This window comes from Melozone crissalis, unplaced genomic scaffold (assembly GCF_028551555.1).
Source record: "Melozone crissalis strain CALT ecotype California unplaced genomic scaffold, PUWL_Pcris_2 ptg000068l_1, whole genome shotgun sequence".
Lineage (NCBI taxonomy): Eukaryota > Metazoa > Chordata > Aves > Passeriformes > Passerellidae > Melozone > Melozone crissalis.
In genome coordinates, this window is record NW_026535846.1 from 17,619,001 (window position 1) to 17,642,873 (window position 23,873).

The following is a 23,873-nucleotide window of genomic DNA, read 5'->3' on the forward strand; positions in this document are numbered from 1 at the left end:
TTCAAGGAGGGATCAGAGTTTAAACATATATTTAATTCCAGTTGAAAGATGGGAAAAGCAGAAGGGGGATGGACTTCCCAAGGTCTGGGCCTGGTTCGGCCTCAAAGGAGAACAGGCAGCATGTGGAAAGGGAGAGGTGGGATTAGTGGGGAGAAGGACAGAAGTCAGGAAGAATAACTGTGCTTGGGTGGCTGTCACATTCACTCCTGGCAGCTGGGACCACCTGGATCTCTGGGACATTCCTGATGGATATGAAAGGGGATTCATGAGGAGCAGAAAGGTGCACATTATAAAAAAGGGAAAAGAGGTGCCAGGGAACAGCTGAGAGGTTGGGTTGCTCTCAGATCCCATTGGGACTGGAATAAATCCTCAACTGCAGCGTGGCGAAGTCCCTGAAATCAGGTGTGGGAGATATTTATCAGTCAGATGTTCTTCAAATCAATTGAGTTTCCTTCTCCATGAAGGCGGCAGGTCTGTAGACTCTGGAGCAGCAGAAGATATCCTGTAATTTGGTTTTTATGCTCCTGGAGGGTGAAGGAACAGAGTGGATACACCTTTGATCCACATCTTGGAGTGGAAAAAACAGAGTTTTGTGTTAGGCCAACCTTGGAATCAAGGGCCGCACAAAGCCACAGTAAATAAATGGTTTGCATAACTTGTAGGTATTTAACCATCAATTAAGAGGTAACCAGTGGGTCAGATATATCATGGAATCCCAGACTGGTTTGGGTGGGAAGGACCTTAACACTCACCTCATTGCCCTGCCATGGGCAGGAACACCTTCCCCTATCCCAGGTTGCTCCAAGACCCATCCAGCCTGGCCTTGGACACTTCCAGGGAATGGGGTATCCATTATATTATAATGATATTATCTGTGTGTTCAACCACTGCATTTAACTAACTTAAATATTTTGAAAAGTATTTTAAAATATTATAACAAGTTTAATGTTTAAATATTGGGTTGTGGCTTCTGAAAACCCTGGCAGAAAGGATTTTTTAATTACCATTTTTCTCCTCTGCACATCTAGGCAAGTTTTCAAGCCTTATGCCTCAACACCTCAGCACCTGAGAGGAATATTGATCTGAAATTTTGGTGGCCCTCAGCTTAGACCCAGTAATTTATTACCATTTTCACCTAAATGGAGCAGTAGCTCATGAACTTCCCATTTTGAGCAGAACGAAGGGAAATTCTGCTGTATCAGAAGCTTCAGCTCTGCGCTCCAATTAAACGATCCCCCCCTGCTCTCGGGAGGCGAACAGATGCAAACCCCAGAGAGACTCAGAAGCTCCCAAGCTTAATAATCCTGGGTTTTTTTCCCCCCTCGTGTCAGGAATACTTTTGTGTCTGTCGAAAGCTCCACTTGCAGATCCATAACATCTCTCTCTGTCGTGCCTGGAACAGATGCGTGTGTTGTAATATAGACTGCGAACATTGACATCCCATGTGGTTCTCATTCCTCCCAGTCATCTTTGAAGCTAATTGGATCCAGCCAGCCCAAATGTGTCTGGCTGGCCACAGCTATTTGTACTTTCACTCTGGTTCTGGTGCTAATGGTGGGATCTATGGAACATGAAATAAACTCTCGTGACTCCGAGGGCTGCCGAGGCACAGCCGCTTGCGTCTCGCTGGGCTGGGATGGGCTGGGATCTTCAAATGGGATTTTTTTTCCACTCTTCTAATGTTGTTCAGTGGCTGGTGGCTACAATGAGGAGTGGTGGGGCTCAGAAGTGCAGAATCAGGAGCCTGGTTGTCCAGCCTAAAAGGTTTTGCAATTTGGTGTGGCTCCCTAGTGGTATACTGAAGTGGCATTGTTAGGAATCCTTGTGTTGTCCAACCTGTGAATATTATAAAAAATAGTATAAAAATATTATTTAAAATAGTGAATTAGCAGAAATTATCATTTAGGTGGATCTTAAATCTTATTCATCCCCATGGGCAGGGACATCTTCCACTATTGCAGGTTGCTCCAAGACCTGTCCAGCCTGGCCTTTGATACTTCCAAGGATGGGGCAGCCACGCTTCTCTGAGCAACCTTTGCCAGACCCTCACAGGGAGGAATTACTCCCTTAAATTATATAAATTATATAATCTCCCATTTATAGGTAATGTCTTTTACAGGTAATGCCTTTTATAGATAATACCATCATTTTCCCATGACCCAACAGCTCAATGTGGGAAAATCAATATTCCTGTTGGAAAGGCATCAGTAAAGTTGATGGGTGATTTCTCTGGTCCTTTTCCTGTCTTTCCTCTACCTATCTGTGGGGAAGTGGCTTTTCTGTTGGGAATTTACCTTTCCCCACCCCCTCAGACTCAAAGCAGCCTCATTACTTTCAATTGGTTATAATTTTATCTCAGCTAAAGGTGATTTCAGTCATTGCTGTGCTAAACCCCAGGTTTTAGAGGGATTTCCCTGATGAATAGCAAGGGAGTATTTGGGGATTTTTGGAGTTAATTTCCATACATGATGAATTCTTGGGGAAGCAGTGGAACATGTTTCACACTTCAGCCTCAGCTCACAAAGTCCTGTCATTTCTCAGATCCACTGTAAATATTTTCTCTCCATGCTTGGGAGATTTGGGTTCCCATTGTTTCAAACAGCCAGTTCAGAATAATTCTTTGCTTTTGTGGTTTTTTAGTGTTTTATTCTTATTTTTAAACAACTTGGCTCACAAGGAGTCAGCAGGGGGTTGGACCAGATGATCTTTAAAGGTCCCTTCAAACCCCAACCACTCTGTGATGCTCTGAAATTTGGGTTACTGCTCTCAGCTGAGACCATTCCTGTGCTGCTGCATGGGCCACAAATACATCCATTGTCCACTTGGAAAATAAAATGGCAATAGGGATTTTCTCTGATGAAATGATCACTGAATTTCACTAATTTTCTTTCTTCTTTTCCCCTTTGTAGGTCCAAGTTCAGTGAAAAACAAGAAAAAGGGTAAGTTTGACTTTTAACTGGATTTTCCTCTCTGTTCTTTGTGAATTCTCTTCAGCCAATACAAAGGAGAAACCAATGGCACGTTCCTTCTCGAGGAAAGGCTGGAATAACACCCACAAGCACCCCTTAAAACTTCCTTAAACACTGAAAGAAGTTAATTACATTGTACAGAAGTAATCCTGAAGATTCTCCAGTTGAAGAGTTGAGTTGAGTCGGTACCAAATACCAGGAGCTGTTGCTGTTTCCCAGCCTTGGCTTTCATCCCAGTCCTGCCAACTTGCAGCTTGGATTCTCCTTCAGACCCACCAAACTCAGCATGAACACATTTTGCATTCTGCTTTTCCTTGTTTTAACCTCCAAATTATCATTTTATGAGCCCCTTTTGAGTGTTGCTCAGCCCTCAAGGTTTTGTGGATTTTGTGATGTTCCTCAGGCAGTTTGCAGTGGATTGTTGGGATTTGGGTTATTCAGGCAGCCCTGTTTTGGGGGGTTCCTGATGCCATCCTTGTTTCTGTAGGACTGCTGGGAACACTTAGAATCCCACACTTAGGTCCCACACACAGGGTCCTACATTTAATTCCAGGAGTTTGAGCAAGTCCAAGGATCCGAGCAGTTGCGTTTTCAATGTCTGTACTACTGCAGTTGCACATCAAATGGGTTTAATCTTTGGATGCAAACTCCAGAGCCACAGCTGAGAGGTGGGAACAGGCCACACTTAGCAACTTTGTTTGTATTTACCCCAAGAAGCAGCGTAAAATTTTATGTTGGACAAGTTTGTCTTAACAAAGCTCAGCCCACGTTCAGTCAGCCCCACAAATAACAACTGATGGCTGCAGCCTCCAGAGCAATTCCAGGGGGGAAGAGGGATCTTGTGGAGCTGGATTGCATACAGCTGTATAAAATAGCTTAATTTTATGGTATTGTCATATTTAATTCCTTTAGAGTTCCAGTTCATTGTTTGATGAGTGAGGATTATGGAGAACTCCGTGCTTCTGCCTGCTCTGAGTTTCAGAGCCCGTGGGTATGGACATGGGAGATTTGGCAGGCTGGGATTTGGGTGCTGGGACCCTCCTTGGAGACCTGATAAGGGAGCTATCAGATAATAAACAGAATATCTTATGTCTTGTGAGGTTTGTTAATGCAGAGAAATGGTTGAAGTGCCTCAAAGGAGGGAAAGGCACAGAAATGTGTGGCTGGGATGAGCGTTTGTGTCACTGCTCAAGCAGCAGCTCCCTGAGTAGCAGAGCAGATTTTGGAGGCAGATGAATTAAACCAGCTGTGATGTGCATCCCTCTTGGGAAGGGAAGCCTGGAGTGACAGCAGCAGCATTCCCAACTCCCTGGCTGCATCCTCCCTTGGGATGGCCTGGATTGTAGAGATGTCAGTGAGAGGAGTTTGGTGTTGGGAAAAAGGTTCAAGGTGATCATTTCCAAAGCAGGGCATCATCCTGAAGAGAGGTACTGGATTAGAGGAGGTCTGGATTGTGGCCAGCTCAGGTAGGAAGTCATGGCTCCTGATCTGGAGAGAAATACTGCTGTGGAGATTTGTTCCCTGAAGCCTTTTCCCACTTTTTCTAGGATACCAGTGTGGCTTTACTCACCCCTGCTTACTTTAACTTCATTTTCTGCACATCTAAATTATGTCCACAGTTGTCCCACCCTGATGTCCTTGCTCCTGGCTAGTGGCCATCCAGAGATTCCCAGTCCTGTGCTAAAACAGATGGATTTGTCCGCACACTTCTGTCCATTACAAGGATGGATATTAGTAGAGAAACAAGTACATAAATGTGCTCAGAAACTATTCCAACAACTATAATTTCATACCCCAACTGCTGCTGTCATCTAAATATGAGTTTAATTCTGTCCTACTGGGGACCTTGTGGCAGCAATTGAAGAGATTTTGCTCTGTTTATGTTCCTTGGCAGAAAAGCTGTTCCAAAGTGGCATTTTAAAAACTACATCAAAAGAACATCAATTTGTCAGGAAAATCAGGAGAGTGGGGACCAGGCTTTCCCTGCAGAGTTTCTTTCATCCCACTCTGTATGTAGGAGTCATTCCTGATGTTGTTGTGTAATTTCTCTTCCTTGGGACATGTGAGGTGTTTGAGGATCATGGTAGGGAAGAGGACTTTTACCACTAGGCTGGTAAAATACTGGGGCAGGTTGCCCAGGGAAGCTGTGACTGCCCCTGGATCCCTGGAAGTGTCCAAGGCCAGGCTGGACAGGGCTTGGAGCACCCTGGGCTAGTGGAAGGTGGGACTGGATGGGCTTTAAGGTCCTTTCCAACCCAAACCAGTCTGGCATCTGTGATTGTAACAATTCCCCTGTGTTTCCATCCCCTGGATGGGGTTAGTCCTTCCCAAGCCCAAAATATTGAATTATTTTGAGGCACAAGCAGCATAGGGGCTCCTCCAGCAACGCTGGGGAAGAGCTGGAGCTCAGCTCTGAACTGCCCTCTGGAGGAGACCAAGCCATGGGGATCATCTCCCGGTCCTAATCATGTGCAACAGGTAGGAAAGATTATCCCTGTTTTCCATCAAAGCCCAGCAAATACATCAACTGCAGAGTGGTTTGTGTGGTCCAGAACAGCCCAGCCATGGCTGGGTGCGTTGGAATGTGCTGTGGGAGCATCCTGACTGCATCCAGAGATGATCCCAGGTCCGTAGGGATGTGACCAGCCCCAGGGCATGGGACTTGAGGAGTGACCCCATGCTGTGTGGAGTGACCCAGAGCCTCCATCCCTTGAGAGGCCCTGGAGAGCCCCCATGCCTCGTTTCTGTGTAATTCTCCCCAGGAAGGAGCCTGCAGGGTGGGGGCCTGCTCCTGCCCTGCTGGCAGTGTTGTCCTCATGGCGTGGAGCTGTCAGGCCCCCACCCTGGCTGTGCTGAGCCAGGAGTGATCCATCCCCAGCCTCCCATTCCCTGCAGCCCCAGTGAGGCCTGTCCTTGTGTTTTCCAGGTAAAAAGGCTGGTCCTCCAGGGCCCAACGGTCCCCAAGGGCCACCGGGGCCTCCCGGGCCGCAGGGTCCCCCCGGCATTCCCGGCATCCCCGGCATTCCAGGCACCACCGTCATGGGCCCGCCCGGCCCCCCTGGCCCCCCGGGCCCTCAGGGACCCCCCGGCCTGCAGGGCCCCTCAGGTAAGGATCCATCCGTGCCCTCTGCTCCGGGCTGGCCAGTGGGAATGCTGAAGATGTCACCAGAGTGTCCCAGTATGATGGCACCAGGGCCTGGAGCAGCAATGGGGTGTGCTGGGCCGTGTCCTGGGAGCAACCTATGGAAGGAGTACCTGCCATGGCAACAGGATGGGCTTTAAGGTTCCTTCCAACCCAAACCATGCTGGATTTCTGGGATTCTGTGGCTCTGAATGGCTGGGAGCAGCAGGAGCCCCTCAGCTCCGTGCTGTGCTGCCACGGGCATCTCCTCCCTAATTAGGGTTTGGCTCCCAGGGAAGGGAGATGGAGTGGATGACCTGCAGAGGGACGCTTGGTATCTCAGCAGCCAAGAGGTTTTATTCCTGCTGTGGATCAGGGAGTGGGTTGTGCAGTTTGTCCTTCTAGTGAAAACCTGTTGAATAATAAAGAATTTTGACAGAAAATTCAGAAATTGCTAGACAGAAATGCCAGGAATAAACTAGGGAAATATGGGATGAATATTTTTCTTTCTTCTATGTTTTTAATATTTTTAATATTTAATATTTCTGTTTTATATATTTTAATATTACCTGCACCCCTTCTGTTCAAACAGAGGTTTAGTGGTTATTACAGAGTAAGAAAAGTGATTTATGCGAAGCTTCAGGGTTATTTTGGGTTAAAAAAAAAGGTTATTTATGAAGGGGTTTAAGGGTTCTTTTGGGATAAAATAAGTTTTATTTATGGGATTTTTCATTCAACCCTCGTCAATGATGTGGAATTGCCTTTTGCAGGTGCCACAGACAAGGCCAGCTCCAGAGACATCCAGGTGGGTTGATCTTTCCATGGAAAAACCCAGCTTTGGGGGGCATTTTTGTGGACTGGCATGGTGCTTCCCATTAATCCTCAATCCCTGTGCTCTCCCTTGCAGCCAGCTGTGGTCCATCTCCAAGGCCAAGGCTCAGCAATCCAAGTGAAGAATGGTAAGGATCTCTTGATAATTATGTCCATCCCATGACACAGCTCCAAGATGATCCCTGCCCATCCCTGCCCTCCAATACCCCTGCCCAGACTGCCCCAGAAGAGTCTTGTGTGGAGTTTCCCCCTCCATTTCCCCATAGCTCCTGTGTATCTCCCAGAGTATCCCTGCCCTGCCCACCCCAGTAATTCTGTCCCACTGAATTTCCCTCTCCCTGACCTCCAGGTACATCTCGTGCCTCCCCAGCCGCTCCATGACCAGGCCTTTTTCCCCCCCATTCTATTTTAAGCCCTCAGTGGATCCTCATCCTATCTCTTCCTCATTTGCCCATTTTCCTCCAGTTTCCCAGGAATTTAAAGCAGGGAAGACCCAGTGGTGAGAGGACACCGAGGTGTTGTCCAGCTCTTCCTTAGGTCCCCTGAGCACCTCTGTCCCCACCAACAGCCTTTAATCCCAGATCCTGCCAAGCCATTTCCCATCCACAGGCAGCTCCTCACTCTCCTCCTCCTCTTTCCCAGACCCCCATCCAAATTCTCCTCAAGTTCCTGCTCTCCCTGCCAACAGCTGGGGCTCATTCATCACCTCCTGCCTCCCTGCTCTGGCTGTGCTGGACAGGAGCTGGCTTGTCCCCTCCCTGAGTCCCCACGTGCGGCTCCCCAGGGACCACATCCATCCATCCATCCATCCATCCATCCATCCATCCATCCATCCATCCATCCTCACCCCAGTGCCAGACTGGGAGGGACTCCTGAGGGTGGGGGCAGCAGGAAGGGGCTGCAGGATCCCTGTCCATGAATTCCTGCCTCACATGTGGGATGGGGAGGGCTGGCCACTGCTCCTGTGGGAAGGCAGCTTTCCCTGTGAGCAGTGGCAGCTGGAATTTCTCATGGACAGGGATTTGTGCTTGCAGCTCCCCAGAATTAAGAGGAAACCGCCCATTCCCAGGAACAATGTGAGGGAAAAGCTGCTGTTTGCTTACGTTCAGAAAACAATTTTCCCTTCATGACTGGGGATGCTGAGGGTTTCCAGAGGGATAACACTGCTCTCTAAGAGCGGGAATGCCCTGTGAGTGTCCTTCCCTGCTGCTCAGGAACAATCCAGAGCTGGGAGCCAGGAATGCTGTCCAGCTGCCAGCCTGGAGAGCTCCAGCTGATGCACAGAATAATCTGAGTTGGAAGCGACTCACAAGGATCATGGAGTCCAACTCTTAAGTAAAAGGCCCATCCAGCAGGGAGAGGAGAGGCAGATAGAGACTGGGAGGAAAAGAGTGAGATTTGACAAACTGAGGTACCTACAGAAATTGGCTCAGTTTGGGGCTCATAGCAAAATCTGTCCCTAGATTATCCCAGTAAATCCCAAAGTACTGGGTGGTGGATCCATAAATCCCTATATTGAGGGATTATTGTGTTGTGAGATATGATGCAATTTCCTACTTGCTTGTTATTCTGGCTTTTAAAAACCTTAGGAGTTGTAAAGGCAAAGGTTTTGTTATAATTATCCCAATTACAAAGTTGAGAATGGTGAAGTCAAGGAACCCCAGAATTAAAATCAATTGTGTGACCCTTAGCTGGCCTCCATTTGCCTGGAGAAGAAAAAGCTCCAGGGAAACCCTTCCAGTGCCTAAAGGGACTCCAGGAGAGCTGGAGAAGGATTTTGGACAAGGGCCTGGACTGACAGGACAAGAAAGAATGGCTTTTAGCTGAAGAAAGGTAGATTTAGTTGGGAGATTGGGAAGAAATCCTTCTCTGTGAGGGTGGAGAGGCCCTGGCACAGGGTGCTCAGAGAAGCTGTGGCTGCCTCATCCCTGGAAGTGTCCAAGGCCAGGCTAGACTGGGCTTGGAGCAACCTGGGATAGTGTAAGGTGTCTCTGCCCATGGAAGGGGATGGAATGGGATGAGTTTTAAGATCCCTTCCCACCCAAACCATTCCATGATGGTTCTCTGGTGACCATTCCCATGGACACAGTAGGGAATAAGGATCAAACAAGCTCAGCTGCAGGGTCAGGAGGAGGCAGGTCCGTGTCCAGCCCTGGGATGAGCAGAGCACAACAGGCTCTGTGCTGGGTTTTGAGATGGAGAACACAGAGGGCTGGGAGGACAGGTGATCTCACAAACCATGGTGTGTGTTTAGAGCTAGAGAAGAGTCCCTGCTCCCATTCCCTAGTGTGTAATCCTGGGATTCCCCCTGCTCCCCGTGGTGCTGTGACTGTGTTTGTGTTTGTGTTGCTCCTGCGCTTTTCCTCCTGACGGGTACTGAGTGACCGCCGTTTTCTCATACTGAGATCTTTCAGGTGGAGTCCTCAATGACTGGTCTCGCATCACTCTGAACCCCAAGGTGTTTAAGCTGCATGCCCGCAGTGGGGAGCTGGAGGTACTGGTGGACGGCACATACTTCATCTATAGTCAGGTAGAAGTGAGTACGGTCCTAGGCTAACTCCTCCTATTCTTGTGTTCCGGTGGAAGCCTTGCATGAACCACGAGAGGGCTCCAGACAACAGACAAATGCCAGCAGCTTGTGTTCGGCTCAGGAGGGGTGTGGGGAGGAGTGTCACACCCCTGTCACCGCCAGGACACCGCCCGCCAGGGATTAGTCACTGAAAGCACACCCCACACCAGCCAATCCCGGGTTATCCCTCCGTTTATCCATGTCCTGGCCCTTCCAAACATCCCTGCAGGCAGGACGCTGAGTGCTTTACAAGACCCAAACTCTGGTCGTTTGTGGTTATTTTGGAGCTGTGTCACTCTGGAAGCACAGGACTCCCAGGCCAGGTGGTTTGGCCAGATTCCAGCCCGGGTGACTCCGTTTGCCTCCCCAGATCTCTGTAGCTCCTCCCCAGAACCAGCTCTGGGATGAACCGGGCCACAGATGTCAGGTGCTCTTCCATGGAATTGGTGACACGTGTCCAGTTTGGATGGGGACAGAAAATACAACTCCACATGTGCCAAAGCATAATTGTTTCACAAGATGCTGATTGCTGGCCACAGTGTTGGACCAGGGAAGCCTCATCATTTGTGGTCCATCAAGGAGCAAAAAGGGATTCAGTGTTCAGGCAGCTCCTGCCTCCAAAAGGGCTGGATTTCCTTTCTCAGGAAGAAGCAGCTCCCTGAGACTGACTTCTCCTTGGACAGGTCTTCCTCCTGCAGCTCTTTGGAATCAGAGTGTGGGAGAGGGTTAAGTGAGGGCAAGTAGAGTCACAGGGCCTTGGAAGAAGTCAGGGAGTTCAATCAGTAGCAACACTGTGAGGTGATTTCCTTCCAAGCTGTGGAGGTTGGGAGAGCCTTTTCCCTGTAATAGCTCGTGCCTGTGCAAGCGCCGAGTCCATTTACCCAGGAGGCAGCTCCCAGGCCACCTTAGGGCAGTTCTGATGTCACCACTAAAGGAGGCTCCTGGCACCAGGAAGCAGGACTGGCCAGGTAAGTGCAAGAGGCCTTCAGTGGAATGTGTGTGTCTGTGTGTGGGGTGAAAAGCTGCTGTAGCACGCAGGGGGTCCTGCATGGCTCTGTGCAGGTCTGTCACTTCCCTGGAATAAGCAGGATGGTAGCTCAGCCTTAGGCACATGGATTCAGGGGCGTTTGCATGCTTGGGTCAGTCTGAAGCGGAATAAAAGAGGCTCCTGGTTGGTTTGGGACAAGTCGCCTGTGAGTGCAGGTGTTGGGGCCAGCAGGGGCTGCACACACCCCCAGGACGCTGCACTTGCTCCCCACACCCCAACCCCCCTCCCTGACACCTTTCTCCCCCCTGCTTCACACCAGGTCTACTACATCAACTTCACCGATTTCGCCAGCTACGAGGTGGTGGTGGACGAGAAGCCCTTTCTGCAATGCACTCGCAGCATCGAGACCGGCAAGACCAACTTCAACACCTGCTACACGGCTGGCGTGTGCCTGCTCAAGGCCAGGCAGAAGATTGCTGTGAAGATGGTCCACGCTGACATCTCCATCAACATGAGCAAGCACACGACTTTCTTTGGGGCCATCCGCCTGGGAGATGCACCCGCGTCCTAGAGAGGAACTTGGCATGGCCAGGGACGCCCACGGAACTGCCCAGTGCTGCTGTTCATAAAGCCTATCAGTATTTCAGGGGTTCTGTAATCCGGCCATAAAGGAAACTGATCCAGAGCTATTTATTCCTATATGTGAATGCAGGAAGCACAATTGTCCTCTGTGACTTGCGGGGAGACTCGGATCAAACCAAAAAGCTGGTGGGGAGAGCGTTGTGAGGAGGAAAGGCTGTTGGGTGTGCCTTGTCTCAGTATTTCAAGTATTACTGCACTGATACTCTGCTCTGTGACCTTCACACGAGGCTTGCTGGGAGAGCTGGGGGCTCTGCTCGGATGTTGGCGCTGGCAGGAGTGTCCCGGGCAGGAGGGAGCGGGAGGACACGGACTCCTGTCCCCAAATCCCAGCCAGGCTCCTGCATGTGCATGCTAACCACAGCCAGGAAGGGAGTTCTGGCTCCCTGCCTTCCCAGGGGGAGCTGGAGGGCGAGGGGAGGTGCGTGAGACAGGGTCAGTGGTGTTTACATTCATCCTCAGGAGGAGGAGGAGGAAAAGTGCCTCGACCTAGAGCTTGGAAGCAAAAGCAGGAAGTGCGAGAGGAAGAGGAGTAACTAGAGCAGGCTTAGCAGATAGGAAACTGCCTCCACATTCCAGAAACCACCAAATCCCAAAGAAAACGCCGATTCCCGGGTCCAGGCCTCTGCTCCTTTCAGCTCCTGCCCTTACCCCAGAGGTAACCTTGCCCCAGCGGGGGCTGCCTTCAAGTACTGCTGCTGTTACAGCAAGTTGAGTTGGGTTGGGGGTATTTTGGTTTTGTTTTTTTTTTTTTGTTTTGTTTTGTTTTGTTTGGGGGGGGAGTTTTGTTTTGTTCTTTTTAATTAATATTTTGCAAACCAGAACACATTTCTACAGGCTTCACCGAGCCACGTAGAGCAGCCACAAGTACTTGTGACAACACTCGGAGGAAGTTTGTTATGTTTAAGAATAAAATATTCAAACAGGAGATTTTTTTTTCTGTTTTCATAGCAACTGTCCTGCTTTTAGATGTGGTTTTTAGCCTTCCTCTCCCCACCCCTTTCCTTTTGGCACCCTTCTACCTAAAATAAGTGGTGATGGAGACTTTAGCAAAGGAAAAAAAATGGGATTTTAAAATCTGGTCCAGCATGAAGTCACCACTTTTTCTTTTCTCTGAGCCCTGCTGAGTCTAGTCATAACTTGATTTCTGGTGACTAATAGAGGAGCTGGGACACTATTGTTTCTTTTGGCTTCTTGAGCAACTCTGTCCCGTTACCTCCCCTCAGCTGGGGAGACCTAAAGCCATAAGATGCTCTGAGCCATAAGAGGCACAAATTGCTCTGTTGTCTCAGCCCTTGGCTCACACTTGCTCAGCTTGGTTGGGGTTTTGTTTCCCTGTGTTTCTTTCCAGAGCCTGTTTGTGCTTTCAAGAGGGGAGTGAAGTTGCAGCTTGTGTAGAAATGGGACAAATCCCAGTGACATCTTCAGCCTGGAGCAGGGAAGGTTTTGGGGACCTCAGTGCCTCAAGGGGCTCCAGGAGAGCTGGAGAGGGACTTTGCACAAGGGCCTGGAGTGACAGGAGAATGGGAAATGGCTTCCCACTGCCAGAGGGCAGGGATAGATGGGATATTGGGAAGGAATCCTTCCCTGTGAGGCTGCTGAAGTCCTGGCACAGGGAAAGATGCTCCTGGATCCATGGAAGTGTCCAAGGCCAGGTTGGACTGGGCTTGGAGCAGCCTGGGCTAGTGGGAGCTGTACCTGCCCATGGCAGGGTGTGGAACTGTGTGATCCATAAGATCTCCCAGCCCAATCCTGTGATTCCATGCTCCTGGTGCTGTCTCCATGCAGAGGTGGCTCGTGGTCACCTGCAGGGGTGGGAGGGACGTGTCCCAGCGCTGTGCCGTGGCCACAGAGGGTCCGCCCTGCCTGGAGCATTCCTGGCTCCAGCCCTAGCGAGTGATGTCCCTTGCCAAGTGTTGCAGTTATTGGGAGACAAAAATTCCTCGGGGCAGCGGCGTTGGCCGCGGCCTCGCTATTCACAGAAGCCGTGCACTTCGGGAAACAACTGCATGACAAATGGGCTGCTCTGCCTTTTTAGTGGCTTCTCCTCCCTTCAGCCTCGACATGTGGGACGAGCAAGAGCCTTGGGGGCTCTTCACTGGGCTTTGTGGTTTTCTTTCCTTTCAAATGGATTAAGAGGGACATGTTCCTGTGACAAGAATGAAGCGGGACAACTGTGTACAGTGAGAACATGAAGCAAATCGTTAACAGGATTGCTTTAGAACAGGCCTGAGCAGCAAGGCTGGGGGCAGCCATAAATAACAGGGGGTTGGGAGAGCCAGGGATGGAGTTTGCATTCCTTGTCCCCCACTGGCAGGATCTGGGATGTGCTCCATGGCTGTGGGCAGGGGGAGGCAGAGGGAGAATCCCTTTGCTCTGTAAAAGGCCAGAGTGTTGCTGTTCCCTGTGGTGTGTACTCGGGATGTTGGATGAGAGCAGGAGACAGCAGTTCCTGCATGGAAGTTCTTCCTGGTGCATGCTTGGGGTGCAGGAGGGAGCAACTCCTTCATGGAATGTGTTAACAGGCTTTTTCTGGTGCTCACACTATCCAAAGTGTGAGTTGAAGACGTGGACTTGGGTCTGGCTTCAGGTGGCCTTGGCAAACACAGCTCTTTCCTTGTCTTGGTGTTCCTGGTGGGATGTCCCTCCCCAGCCACACCAGGAGCTCCCAAGGAAGGTCTGTATGGCCACAGCAGAGGGTTGGCTGTGCTTTGTGAGGGGACAGCTCGTCCTTCAGGGGTGGTAGAGCCATGGTCCCCTCACTGCGATCAGAGCTGCTCGGGAGCCCAATGCCCTGGGAATGCAGGGAAGGAAGGGCAGATCCTATGGACTTGGATAACCAGGTATCCTGCTCCCAAACAGCCAGGCTGGAGCCCATCACTCACAGCAGGGACAGGTGGTTCTGTCCCTGCTTCCTCCACACCTCAGTCCTGCTGCTCGTTCCTCACATCCTTTGGAGATTTCTCCCACAAAAGCCTCAGTGGGAGCAGGGAACTTCTCCAACCGATCCTGCTGGAGCCCTGGAGCCAGCGTGGAGGGCAGGAAGGCCAAGAAGCACAAGGGAGCTGGTTTCTCCCTGCTCAGGCCGTGTGGTTCACTCTGCCTTTATCACGATCCAAGAGCAACCTCGGTGTTTGCCGGCTCTGATCCACACCCAGCGCTCCCGCCAAGGGAGTTCACAGCCCTGGGATGCAAATGCCCAGGGATTCTCTGCAGAAGTCCCTGCTCCACATCAGGGACTTTTCAGCTGCTGACAGGGGCTGTGTCACCGTGCAGAGCCACGTCCAGCAGTCGGGGTGTGCAGGGGCACAGGCCGGGCTTCCCCGGGCGTGGCAGGGCCGGGTGTGCTGGTTCTGCTTTGGGGGTCACCCAGAGGTCGGTGTTTCCCTGGCAGGAGCTCACATCTGCACAGATGTGCCGTGTACACCACGGGGCAGCAGCCCAAAACGCCGTCCCTGGCCTGTCCCCACTGTTCTGCCTGGCCTGGATGCTGGGGACACACTGCCAGCTCAAGGCTGAGTCACATCCTGAGGTGACAAAGTGTCCCCCACCATGCTGACTATCAGAGGGGTAACTCAGTTGTGTAACTCTGTGTGTGTATATATATATATATATATATATATAAATAATCTATATTTATTTATTTATGTATTTTATGTCTATATGCTATTTTTTTCCTGCCAGACACTTCCAGGATTAGAGCATGAGCTCTGCGGCTGAAATCCTTTCAGTAGCCTGAGTTGCTCCTTCACATGCAATTAGCCACATTGAGCAAAAAAAAAAACCCCAAACGGTGCATTTTGGAGAGCGCCCCGTGAAGCAGGGGGGCGTGTCCCCAGGGAGTGTGTCAGCACTAGGTGGCACAAGGACACGGAGATACCATCACCAAAAAAGTGTCCCTGTGGGTGGGGCACAGCTCCGGGCGCACCACCTGGAGCTGCCGCAGGGACAGTTCCCTTCTGTTCCTGCCCTGGGCGAGGAGATGACCCGGCAGCCCAGGTGGGGACACGGGGTGTGACAGCAGGAGGAGGAGGAGGAGGAGGAGGAGGAGGGGGATTCCAGCTCTGCACATCCCTGGGGAAGAGCCGTGGGAAGCTGTTGTTTCCCGAGAGAGGCAGAGTTCCCTCGGCTGGGCTGCGCTGGGATGGGGAGGGACTGTCACTGCCTGGGTGTGACAGGCGGGTGATCCCACAGCCAGGAGCTGTCCCTGGCTCAGGATGGCTGCAGAGCCCTCGCCAGCTGCCCCTGCTGTCCCGGGAGCTGGCACATCGTCCCCCTGGCACAGGGAAACTCCCCCAAACCCTCTCAGCTTTCCAGTGCCACCTCTGCCCCCTGGCATTTGATGTCACAGCGGGTCCAGCCGGTCACCTGAGCTCCCTCCTCCCCATCCTGCCGTTTCTCTTTCCCTTCCCTGTGGCTTTGTGCCGTTTTTCCCCCTCTGCGAGCTGATGTCTTTCTTTTCCCACTTCCGTAGCTACGAACACCCACATGCCTTATCTCCTTCCCCCATCCCATCCTGAAGCCTATTTATACAAAGCCTGGCTCCTGCCCAGCCTGCCAGCGACACCGCAGGAGCGGGACGGGGCTGGCAGCGCCCGCAGCCCAACATGCTCTGGGCTGCACGGGGATGTTTCCTGCTCTGCCTGCTCCCGTCCATCCTCAGAGCCCGGGCTAACCCCGAGACCAGGCCCAGCTCCCCCCTCTGCCAGCAGGTAAGGCTGTTTTCCAAGGAGCACCTGGGCTGGGATGGCTCCAGCAGCGTGGCTGGGGCTGCCAGCATCGCCCTGGGTCTCGTCCCTGTGGCTCTCACCTCCCTCCAGCCCCCTTCTCTTTAACTTTCCCAGCTTTTCCTCTGTTTTCCTGCCTTGGAGCTAGTTTCCTGTGAGGTGGTCCCTGGCATCCAGCTGCTCCCACGTCCCTGCCATGCCTGAGGTGCTCAGAGGATGGAGTGCAGGGATTCCAGTGAGGCAGCTGAGAGCCTGGATGGGAATCAGCAGGTTTCTGTCTCCCCGGAAAAACATCAGCTGCTCCCATCCAGGTTCCCAGCTCCAGAGGAAAGCAGAGTGAGAGGAAAGGTGGAGCCTACAAAGTACCCTTCCTCTGCCTAGACAGGGATGCTCTGGACCAGCTGGGCTTGGGAAGGGGGAGCAGTGCTCATTCCCACTTCTCATGCCCATCTTGGACAGCAGCTGGCTTGCCTGGAGCCGTGGTTTGTAGCCCCTCCTCATTCACACCTCTCCTGTCTCTCCACAGAGCCCCACGAAGGTGTCTTGCAAAGGAGTCGGCCTGCAGAAATTTCCCAAGGAGCTTGGCAAAGGAATTAAGTACCTTGAACTCTCCAACAACTTCATCCAAAACCTGTCAGGCAGCAACATGCCAGGATTTGGGCAGCTGGAGTACCTGGATGTGTGCTTCAACCAGCTGGAATCCGTGTCAGCCACCGCCCTGGCTGAGCTGCCTCAGCTGCGCTCGCTGCTCCTGGGCTCAAACCACCTGGACCGGAATTACTTGGCTAACGGGGAAGCTTTCCATCTGCTCAGGAATATAGAGGTCCTGGACCTCTCTGTGAATAACCTGGAGAGCCACATGGCCAGCTGGTACATCAGCAACCTCACCAGCCTGAGGGTGCTGGATCTCTCTGGGAACATGATGACCAAGCTGCAGGCAGGGACCTTCCGGAGCTCACCGCGGCTGCGCCAGCTCGACCTCAGCCACAACTACATCAGGGAGATCCAGGAGGGAACTTTTGAGCCTCTGGAAGAGCTGGAGGTGCTGAACTTGGCTTTGAATTCCCTCCACTGTATCTCTGGCTTCAGCCTCACACAGCTACAAGTTTTAAACCTCAGCCACAACGTGCTGGAGCTCTTCTCCGAGGAGGAGGGAGCGGAGCCCTACCTGCTCCGAGTGCTCGACTTGAGCCATAACAGACTCCTCTCTTTCCCAGAGCTCCCCAGTGCCCATGATCTCACACACTTAAACCTCTCCAACAACCTCATTGCTTCCCTGCTCCCAGGCTCACCCCATCCCTGGGAGTTTGTCCTGCCCTACAAGGAGATGCAGAGGTTCAACAGGACTGTGCGTCCTGTGGCCGCTCTGACACACGTGGCTGACCTGGATCTCAGCAATAACCGCCTGGAGCTGTTCCCATTTTCCTTCTTCCACAGCCTGGGCTCCCTGCACAGCCTCAGCCTGGCAAGGAACTGCCTTCAGGATGTGGCCAGGGAGTCTGTCACCAATGGCACGGAGCTGTCCGTGCGCTCACTGGACCTCCACAGCAACGCCCTCCGTGTGCTGCCACGCTGGTTCTTCGATTCCCTGCCTCACCTGGAATCCATGGATCTAGGCTCCAACAGCCTCCAGCCTTGTGAGAGCCAGGGGAGTGACCAGGGAAGGGATTTCCAAGGGGATTCTCACACGTCAGCCCCCGGAGACACCTGCACCCCCTTCTACAACGTGCCTCGCTTGAAGCACCTGAGCCTGTCCAAGAACAACATCTCCAGGCTGCAGCCCCATGCCTTCAGTGGGACCCCACTGGTGTCCCTGGACCTGTCAGGAAACAGGGACTTGTCCATGCCCACGGGAGTGCTGGCAGGCCTGGAGCTGTCCCTGCAGGAGCTCTCTCTGAGGGACAACCAGATGGACGAGGCAGCGCTGCCCTGCCTGGGCACGCTCCGAGTGCTGGACCTGTCGGGCAACCGCCTGAGCCTGCTGCCCCCGGGGCTTTCCTGCTCCCCTCTGCAGAGCCTGGACGTTCGGAATAACAACCTGCAGGCCTTGGGAGCGGTGAGGAGCTGGTCCCACAGCCTGAGGGCCGTGTCTGTGGCTGGGAACCCCTGGAGCTGCTGCTCTCTGGGCTGGCTGGACACGCTGCGTGCGGCCGGCGTGGCCGTGCCCGACCTGCGCCAGGCCCGCTGCCTCTTCCAGGAGCACGGCCGGAATATCTCGGCCAGGATCACCGGCACTCCCCGGTGGAACTGTCCCCAGCCCGAGGGCACTGCCTCCCTGGTTCTGTTGGTGGTCCTGGTGGGCCTTTTCCTCCTCGGTGCCTGGGTGTTCTGCCTCCTGAGGAAAGGGAAGGCTGCGGGATGTGCGGGACTGGACAGCAACAGGGTGGGAGTGTCCCAGCCAGACCCCAAAGGACAGGGGCCAGCCGAGGAGTGGCCACCTGACAGCATCACCAAAGTGTAGCCCAGAGCTGCAGCCATCGGTCAGAACTCTAATTATTATTATTAATAATATTAATATTAATAATATTATTGTGGTTGAAGTCTCGCTGGTACCTGCGTGATTTGTGAACCCAGTGACAGGAGCGTGGTGGGTGCTGGGCTCTGAGCCACCTCCTCTTCTCCAGAAGGGACATTCCCCATCCTCTGTGATTCCTGCCAGAAATTAAACATGGCATTTGGGGTGCCATCACACATTCCCATCTCTCAGCACAGGAAAAGAACCATGACCTGGCTGCCAGGGCACCCCCCTTCCTCCACATCACACTCAGCTGGATGGGAATTGTCTCCATTGGGATCACCTGGCTGTTTCCCAGCTAGCCCAGCAGCCCCTTTAAAAAGGTTTAATAGCTCTGCTAACACCCTGCTGCTGCTCCTGAAGCATTCCCTAATTCGGGAAGGAGCAGGAGGAAATGGGAATGGTGCCTGGTGGTGGCTCATGGCGCTGGGGTGGAGAGGGGGTTTCTGTGCCCACCTTTCTGCTGCCTTTCCTTGCTGTGGATGCTGGGAGGAATTCCACCCTGTCCTCACCCCTGGGATGGTGGGAATGGGAGAAATGGGGCTCTGTGCTGTCCCTGCTGGCACAAGATGTCCCATTGTCAGTGCAAGGACCCCCGAGGTGATGGTGGCAGAGACAGCTGGTCCCAGCACGAGGTAAGTGCTGCCCAGATTGTGGTCCTGAGTGGATTTGGCACGCTCTGAGCACCCCCCAAAGCCAGGGATGATCCAGGGGCTCAGCAAGGCAGCAGGAGGAGGTGTTGAGTGGGATTGTCACTGTGTGCTGGTTTCCATCTCTCCCTTGAGTGACCTGTCCAGCTTCCCTAGGCAGAGTGGGAGCACCTGAAGGGCTGGGCCAGCTCCAGGAAATACAAAACTGAGGTTGCAGTGAAACCTTTAACGTTTCACATCCATTTGGTTCCACCTGGGAAGTCCCCAGCAGGGCCCAGTCACCTCCACACACCTGGTGGGTTAGAGCTGTGGGGGCAAAAGGGCTTGGAAGTTACTTAAAATCCCAATTGCTTCATTTTCTTCCTTTTTTTTTTCTTCAAGTTTATCATGGTTTTACTGGGAAGCAGAAAGGGCATTTTTGGTGTAAAATATATCAGGGCTTCAGCTTCCTGTCCTTGCTGGGCACACAGCTCCAGGTCCCCAGGTGACTTTGGTGGCCCCCACATTCCCAGCCCTGCCTCAGTTTCCCTCTGATGCAGAGCTCTCTGCCCTGTCACAGTGAATAGCTATGGCAGGGGAACCTGTCACTGTGTGTCACCACCCTGCAGGACCCTGGGGACAGGAGGGAACCCAGCCTCCTGCTCCAGGGCTGCTGTTTGCTGGATCTCCTGCTCCCACACCCCTTCCCCTGAACTCCTGTTCCCATGTCCCTTTCAAGTCACAAAGGGTGACAGGTCCTTGTGTCACAGCCACCACAACCCTTGTCTGCTCCCATCCTGGTGCTCCCTGGTTCCATCCCCAGTGCTGTCCCCAGCTGATGTCCCTGGGCAGCCACAGCCAGCTGGGCTCTGAGTGTCCCAGGAGCTGCTGTGCCCACCTGGGGCTTCTCCCCAGCACTGTCCCCTGTCCCTGAGTGACACCTGAGCTCCAGGGGCAGGGACCCGTTTCCCCAGTGTCCCCAGGTGAGCGCAGACTGTCCCTGGGGCAGGGACCTGCTCCCCCAGTGTCCCCAGGTGAGCGCAGACTGTCCCTGGGGCAGGGACCTGCTCCCCCAGTGTCCCCAGGTGAGTGCAGACTGTCCCTGGGGCAGGATTTGCTTTTCCAATGCTGGGACAGCAGCTGGGGGAGCTCAGCCCACCCTGTGCCATCCTCCTGCCCCAGCGCTCGGTGACATTACAGGGACACTTCAGTGCCCAAAGTGCCTTCCCTGGGTGTTTCTGGTGCATTTTTGTGGCCTCTGCTCCTCGTTTCAGCCCTTCCCAGGCTGTATCACAGGAGATGTCCTGGCTTTGTGCTGCTGCCACCAGCGTTAATCCCGGAGCTGGGGACGGGCGGGGACACTGGGGACGGGCGGGGACACCGCGTACCACCGGGTGCTCAGGGACACCATGCGCTGCCGGCACTCGGTGCCAGGCGCTGCCTCGGGCACCCTGAGTGTCCCCAGCCGTGTTTGTGTCCCCGCGGAGCAGCAGCTGGCGGGGGTTGACCCCTTCAGGGCAGTGGCACTTGGGGACAGCGGCTGCTGATGCTGGAGTTTCTCTGGGGATTGAAGCATCTGCTGGAAAGTGCACTAAAAATAGAGGGGGAGAATCCTGGGACTGGTTTTACCCCGTAGAAAAAAAGCTCCCAAATAACTGGACTTGATCTCAGAGGATTTTTTGAGCCCTAAGGGTTCTGTGCAGCCCAGGGTAAGGGGGGAAGAGGGGGAACTCCCCAGGCTGAGGAGGAGCTGTGAAGGTGTGGAAAATGAGCCAGGGCAATGCTGTTGGGTTATCACCATTATTGATGTCTGTGTGCTTTCCTGCCTCAAAGAAAAACGGGATTCCAGGTTCTGCTCTCATGGATTTACCAAGAATTTAATCCCTCTTCCAGCCCCAGGAGCAGCTTGGCCAGGAGCAGGACATGAGGTGAGCCTGTGCTGGCCCAGGGTGGGACAATGAGGTGGCACCAAACCATGTTTGTGTCCCCAGAACCAGCACGAGGCCAAGAGAAACGCGGGGTCTGTGCTGAGCTCTGCTCTGCTGCTCATCCGGAGCTTCCTGTGCTTTAGGGGAAATGGTTTCCCTATCCCAGGCATGCCTTGGCATCTCCAGTGTTTTCTTGATCCAGAAGAAGGGCAAAAGATCTGTAGAATATTAAATTTTGAACAAATAAAGCGGCGATGCCAAAAATGTTGTGTTTTCATGTCAGGCTGGAAGGAGGCAGGAGTGTAAATTTTGGTCTGACAAAAAAAGCAGCAGTGATTAAAATGTTGTGACCATTGACAAATTTTCTAGAGAACTGGTTGAGAAATCCAGCAAAACTCATTCTTTCCAGTGGAAAGCCTTCACATTTCCCTGGATCTGCATTTTCAAAGAAGAATAGATTTTTATCAAGAATTTCCACCGAGCTGTTTCACTAACCCAGGCGGAAATTACCTTCCCTCAACTCCCTTCAATTACAGCAGCTTTGCTTTTCCCTTTTTGCTTGGTTTTTTTATTTTTCCCTTTTCCCTCTTTTTTTTTTGGTCTTTTTTTCATGATCCAGAGCTTCATCTGCTGCAGGAGCTGAAGGATATCCTGGGAAGCGCCTGGGAGATCTCTCTCCTCAGGCCATCCCAGCTGGGCAGAGAGGAGAGCATTTCTCTTGTTCTGTGTTCAGACAGAGCCCAAATTAACCTAAATCTCCCCAGTCCTGATAAGATAAGGAAGATAAGGAGTCCTTTCACCCAGCTGAATGTACCTCCCTTTCCAGAGGGCTGCTGGAGGTACAGTTTATTTAATTTTCCCTGATATTGTTGCAGATCCCATTCCCAAATCTGTTTTATCTCATCCAGCCCATCCTGGTGCTGCCTGGGATGTTCTCCTGGTGAATGTGGCGCTTTCTCTGTGGCTTTGGGATGGCACAAGAGGCTGGTGGCACCTCCAGGACACGTCCCTGTGTCCCTCCCATCCGTAGGGCTGCTTCCCATTATCCCAGCCTGGCACAGCTCCCCTGGCAGCCCTGCCCAGCCCGGGGGAGGCCGGACGTGTCGTTCATGACACTTTTCCTCCTCTCCAGGGGCTCTGGCCGGGCTGGGCCCTCCATCCCGAGGTGCCCCGGGGTGTGGCAGATGTGGAACGTGTCCCCCCGGGTCCCTCCTGCTTCTGCTGGGGGTTTGGGGACAGATGTGCCACATGTTCTGCAGCTGGATCCTCCCTGCCAGCTGTGCTGGGCTGCCTGCACGGGGACACTGCTGTGGGCACACAGGGAAGTGTCACCCCCTGTGTGTGTCCTCATGCAGAGCCGCTGTCCCTGCTGCCAGGTTTGGGATGCTGTAGGGAGGGACAGGTGGCACTGGGAGGTGGCTCTGCAGGGTCAGGTCCCTGCCACTGTCCCCAGCCTGTCCCGTGCTCTCTGGAAAGAGGAAGGGGATGGTTTCCCTGAAGAAAAGCTGAGCTCCGTGTCAGGAGGGGCTCCTGCCACCCAGGGTGACCATCCCACAGGGGACAGGGTGCTGCCAGTGCCCACCAGCAGCAGGAATCTCATCCCCATCCCGAGCCGTGGCAGGAGCTGGAGCGTCAGTGCCCCGTGACCATGTGCCACCTCCCCCTGCGTCACTGTCACCGCTCTGGCACAGGATGTGGCTCCTCACAGGCTCGGCCGGGAGGTGAGGCTGGGGTGGGGAGGTCACCGGGGCCTGGGGGACACTTTGGTGACAGGGAAACCCCTGGAGGGTCCCTGGATCTGCCCCTGCTGTGCCTGGGATCAGGGACACTGGGAGCTGGGACAGTGCATGGGGACCCTGCGTGCTCACAGGGGTCACAATCCACTCACGGGTGTTTGCTTTGGCCCCTGCCTCCCTGGAGCGAGGGACAGCAACCTTTGGCCCTCCAGGACAACTCTTTGCTGTTCCTGCGCTAAAGCCTCACCCCAGCACCAGCTCTGCCGCTTTAGCCCCTCCTGGAGCTGTCCCCTCCCCGTGTCCCCAGGGTGGCCAGCACCAGGCAGGGGGATGGGATGGGACAGGACCTTTCCCAAAGTTTTCCCGGCTCCTTTGGTCTCCCCCAGCAGTGAAGCCCCAGCTGGGGAAGGGAAGCCTCTCCTGGGCTGGGAATCCCCTCCTGCCACCCCCCAGCTCAGTGTGGAAGGGGAAGGAAGGGGTATTTTTAGCACTCACCCTCCTCTTGTTCCAAGGATTGAGCTAAAAAGAGGAATTGACGTTCAAAGGAGGGCTGGCTTTGCTTTAAAAGGAAGGGTTTGTGTTTTTCCTACTACTCCGTCATTGCAAAACTTTCCTGTGAAAAGGGATTGGTAAAAATACCTCTGGTGGGAGGTGGCAGCCTGTGACAGTTCCCTGTGCTGACCCTGCTTCCATTGCCCATTCCCAGGGTGAGCTCCCATCCCAAAGGAAGGGATGGGGTGGGACCAAGCCCCCTGTCCTGGTGCTGATCACAGCTCCCATCGCCTGTGAAGGGAATTCCCTCCATCCTGGAGTGGTTCCTCTCTGCATTCCAGCTCTCCAGCAGCTTTTCCTGACCACTCTCACGGTTTTGGAACACCTTGGGAACTCAGGTGCCTTCCCAGCTGCCATCCAACCCCAGTGCTGTCCTGGCAACCCCCTGGAGATCCTCCAGGGCCCAAAACAAGACACCATCCACACCCTGAGGAGGAGCTGAGCTGGAAGCCACAAGGGACAGAATCCCAAACGTCAGGTTTGGTGTTTAGGTGTCACCCCTGTGTTCCTTTTATCTCTGCTCTTTAACCAATGCCCCTGTAATTTGGTGGGGGATTTGGGAGTGACCTGGGACCCTTCTCAAGGGCCATTGCTCCAGCACAATGGGCTGTGGCCTCTGCATCCCAAGGGAATCGTTTGGGAAGGACAATGACTCAAGCCTTGTGTTCT

General features: G+C 53.3%; 1 protein-coding gene and 1 pseudogene across 2 annotated transcripts in view; both read left to right on the plus strand.

Annotated features, from left to right (window-relative positions):
- The window catches only part of EDA (ectodysplasin A), a 59,914-nt gene extending 47,913 nt beyond the window's left edge, over positions 1-12,001 (plus strand). Inside the window, exons 3-8 of one of the 2 annotated variants that reach the window (XM_054289753.1) lie at positions 2,910-2,939; positions 5,896-6,075; positions 6,861-6,895; positions 6,998-7,049; positions 9,327-9,457; positions 10,798-12,001. In XM_054289753.1, coding sequence (XP_054145728.1) covers positions 2,910-2,939; positions 5,896-6,075; positions 6,861-6,895; positions 6,998-7,049; positions 9,327-9,457; positions 10,798-11,049 — 680 coding nt within the window. In that variant the 3' untranslated portion in view covers positions 11,050-12,001. The remainder of the gene's footprint in view (positions 1-2,909; positions 2,940-5,895; positions 6,076-6,860; positions 6,896-6,997; positions 7,050-9,326; positions 9,458-10,797) is intronic. The other variant, XM_054289754.1, reaches the window with a different exon arrangement.
- A 3,333-nt stretch (positions 12,002-15,334) lies between these two features.
- LOC128945975 (transforming growth factor beta activator LRRC32-like) lies at positions 15,335-18,305 on the plus strand (annotated as a pseudogene).
- The last annotated feature ends 5,568 nt before the right edge of the window (positions 18,306-23,873 follow it).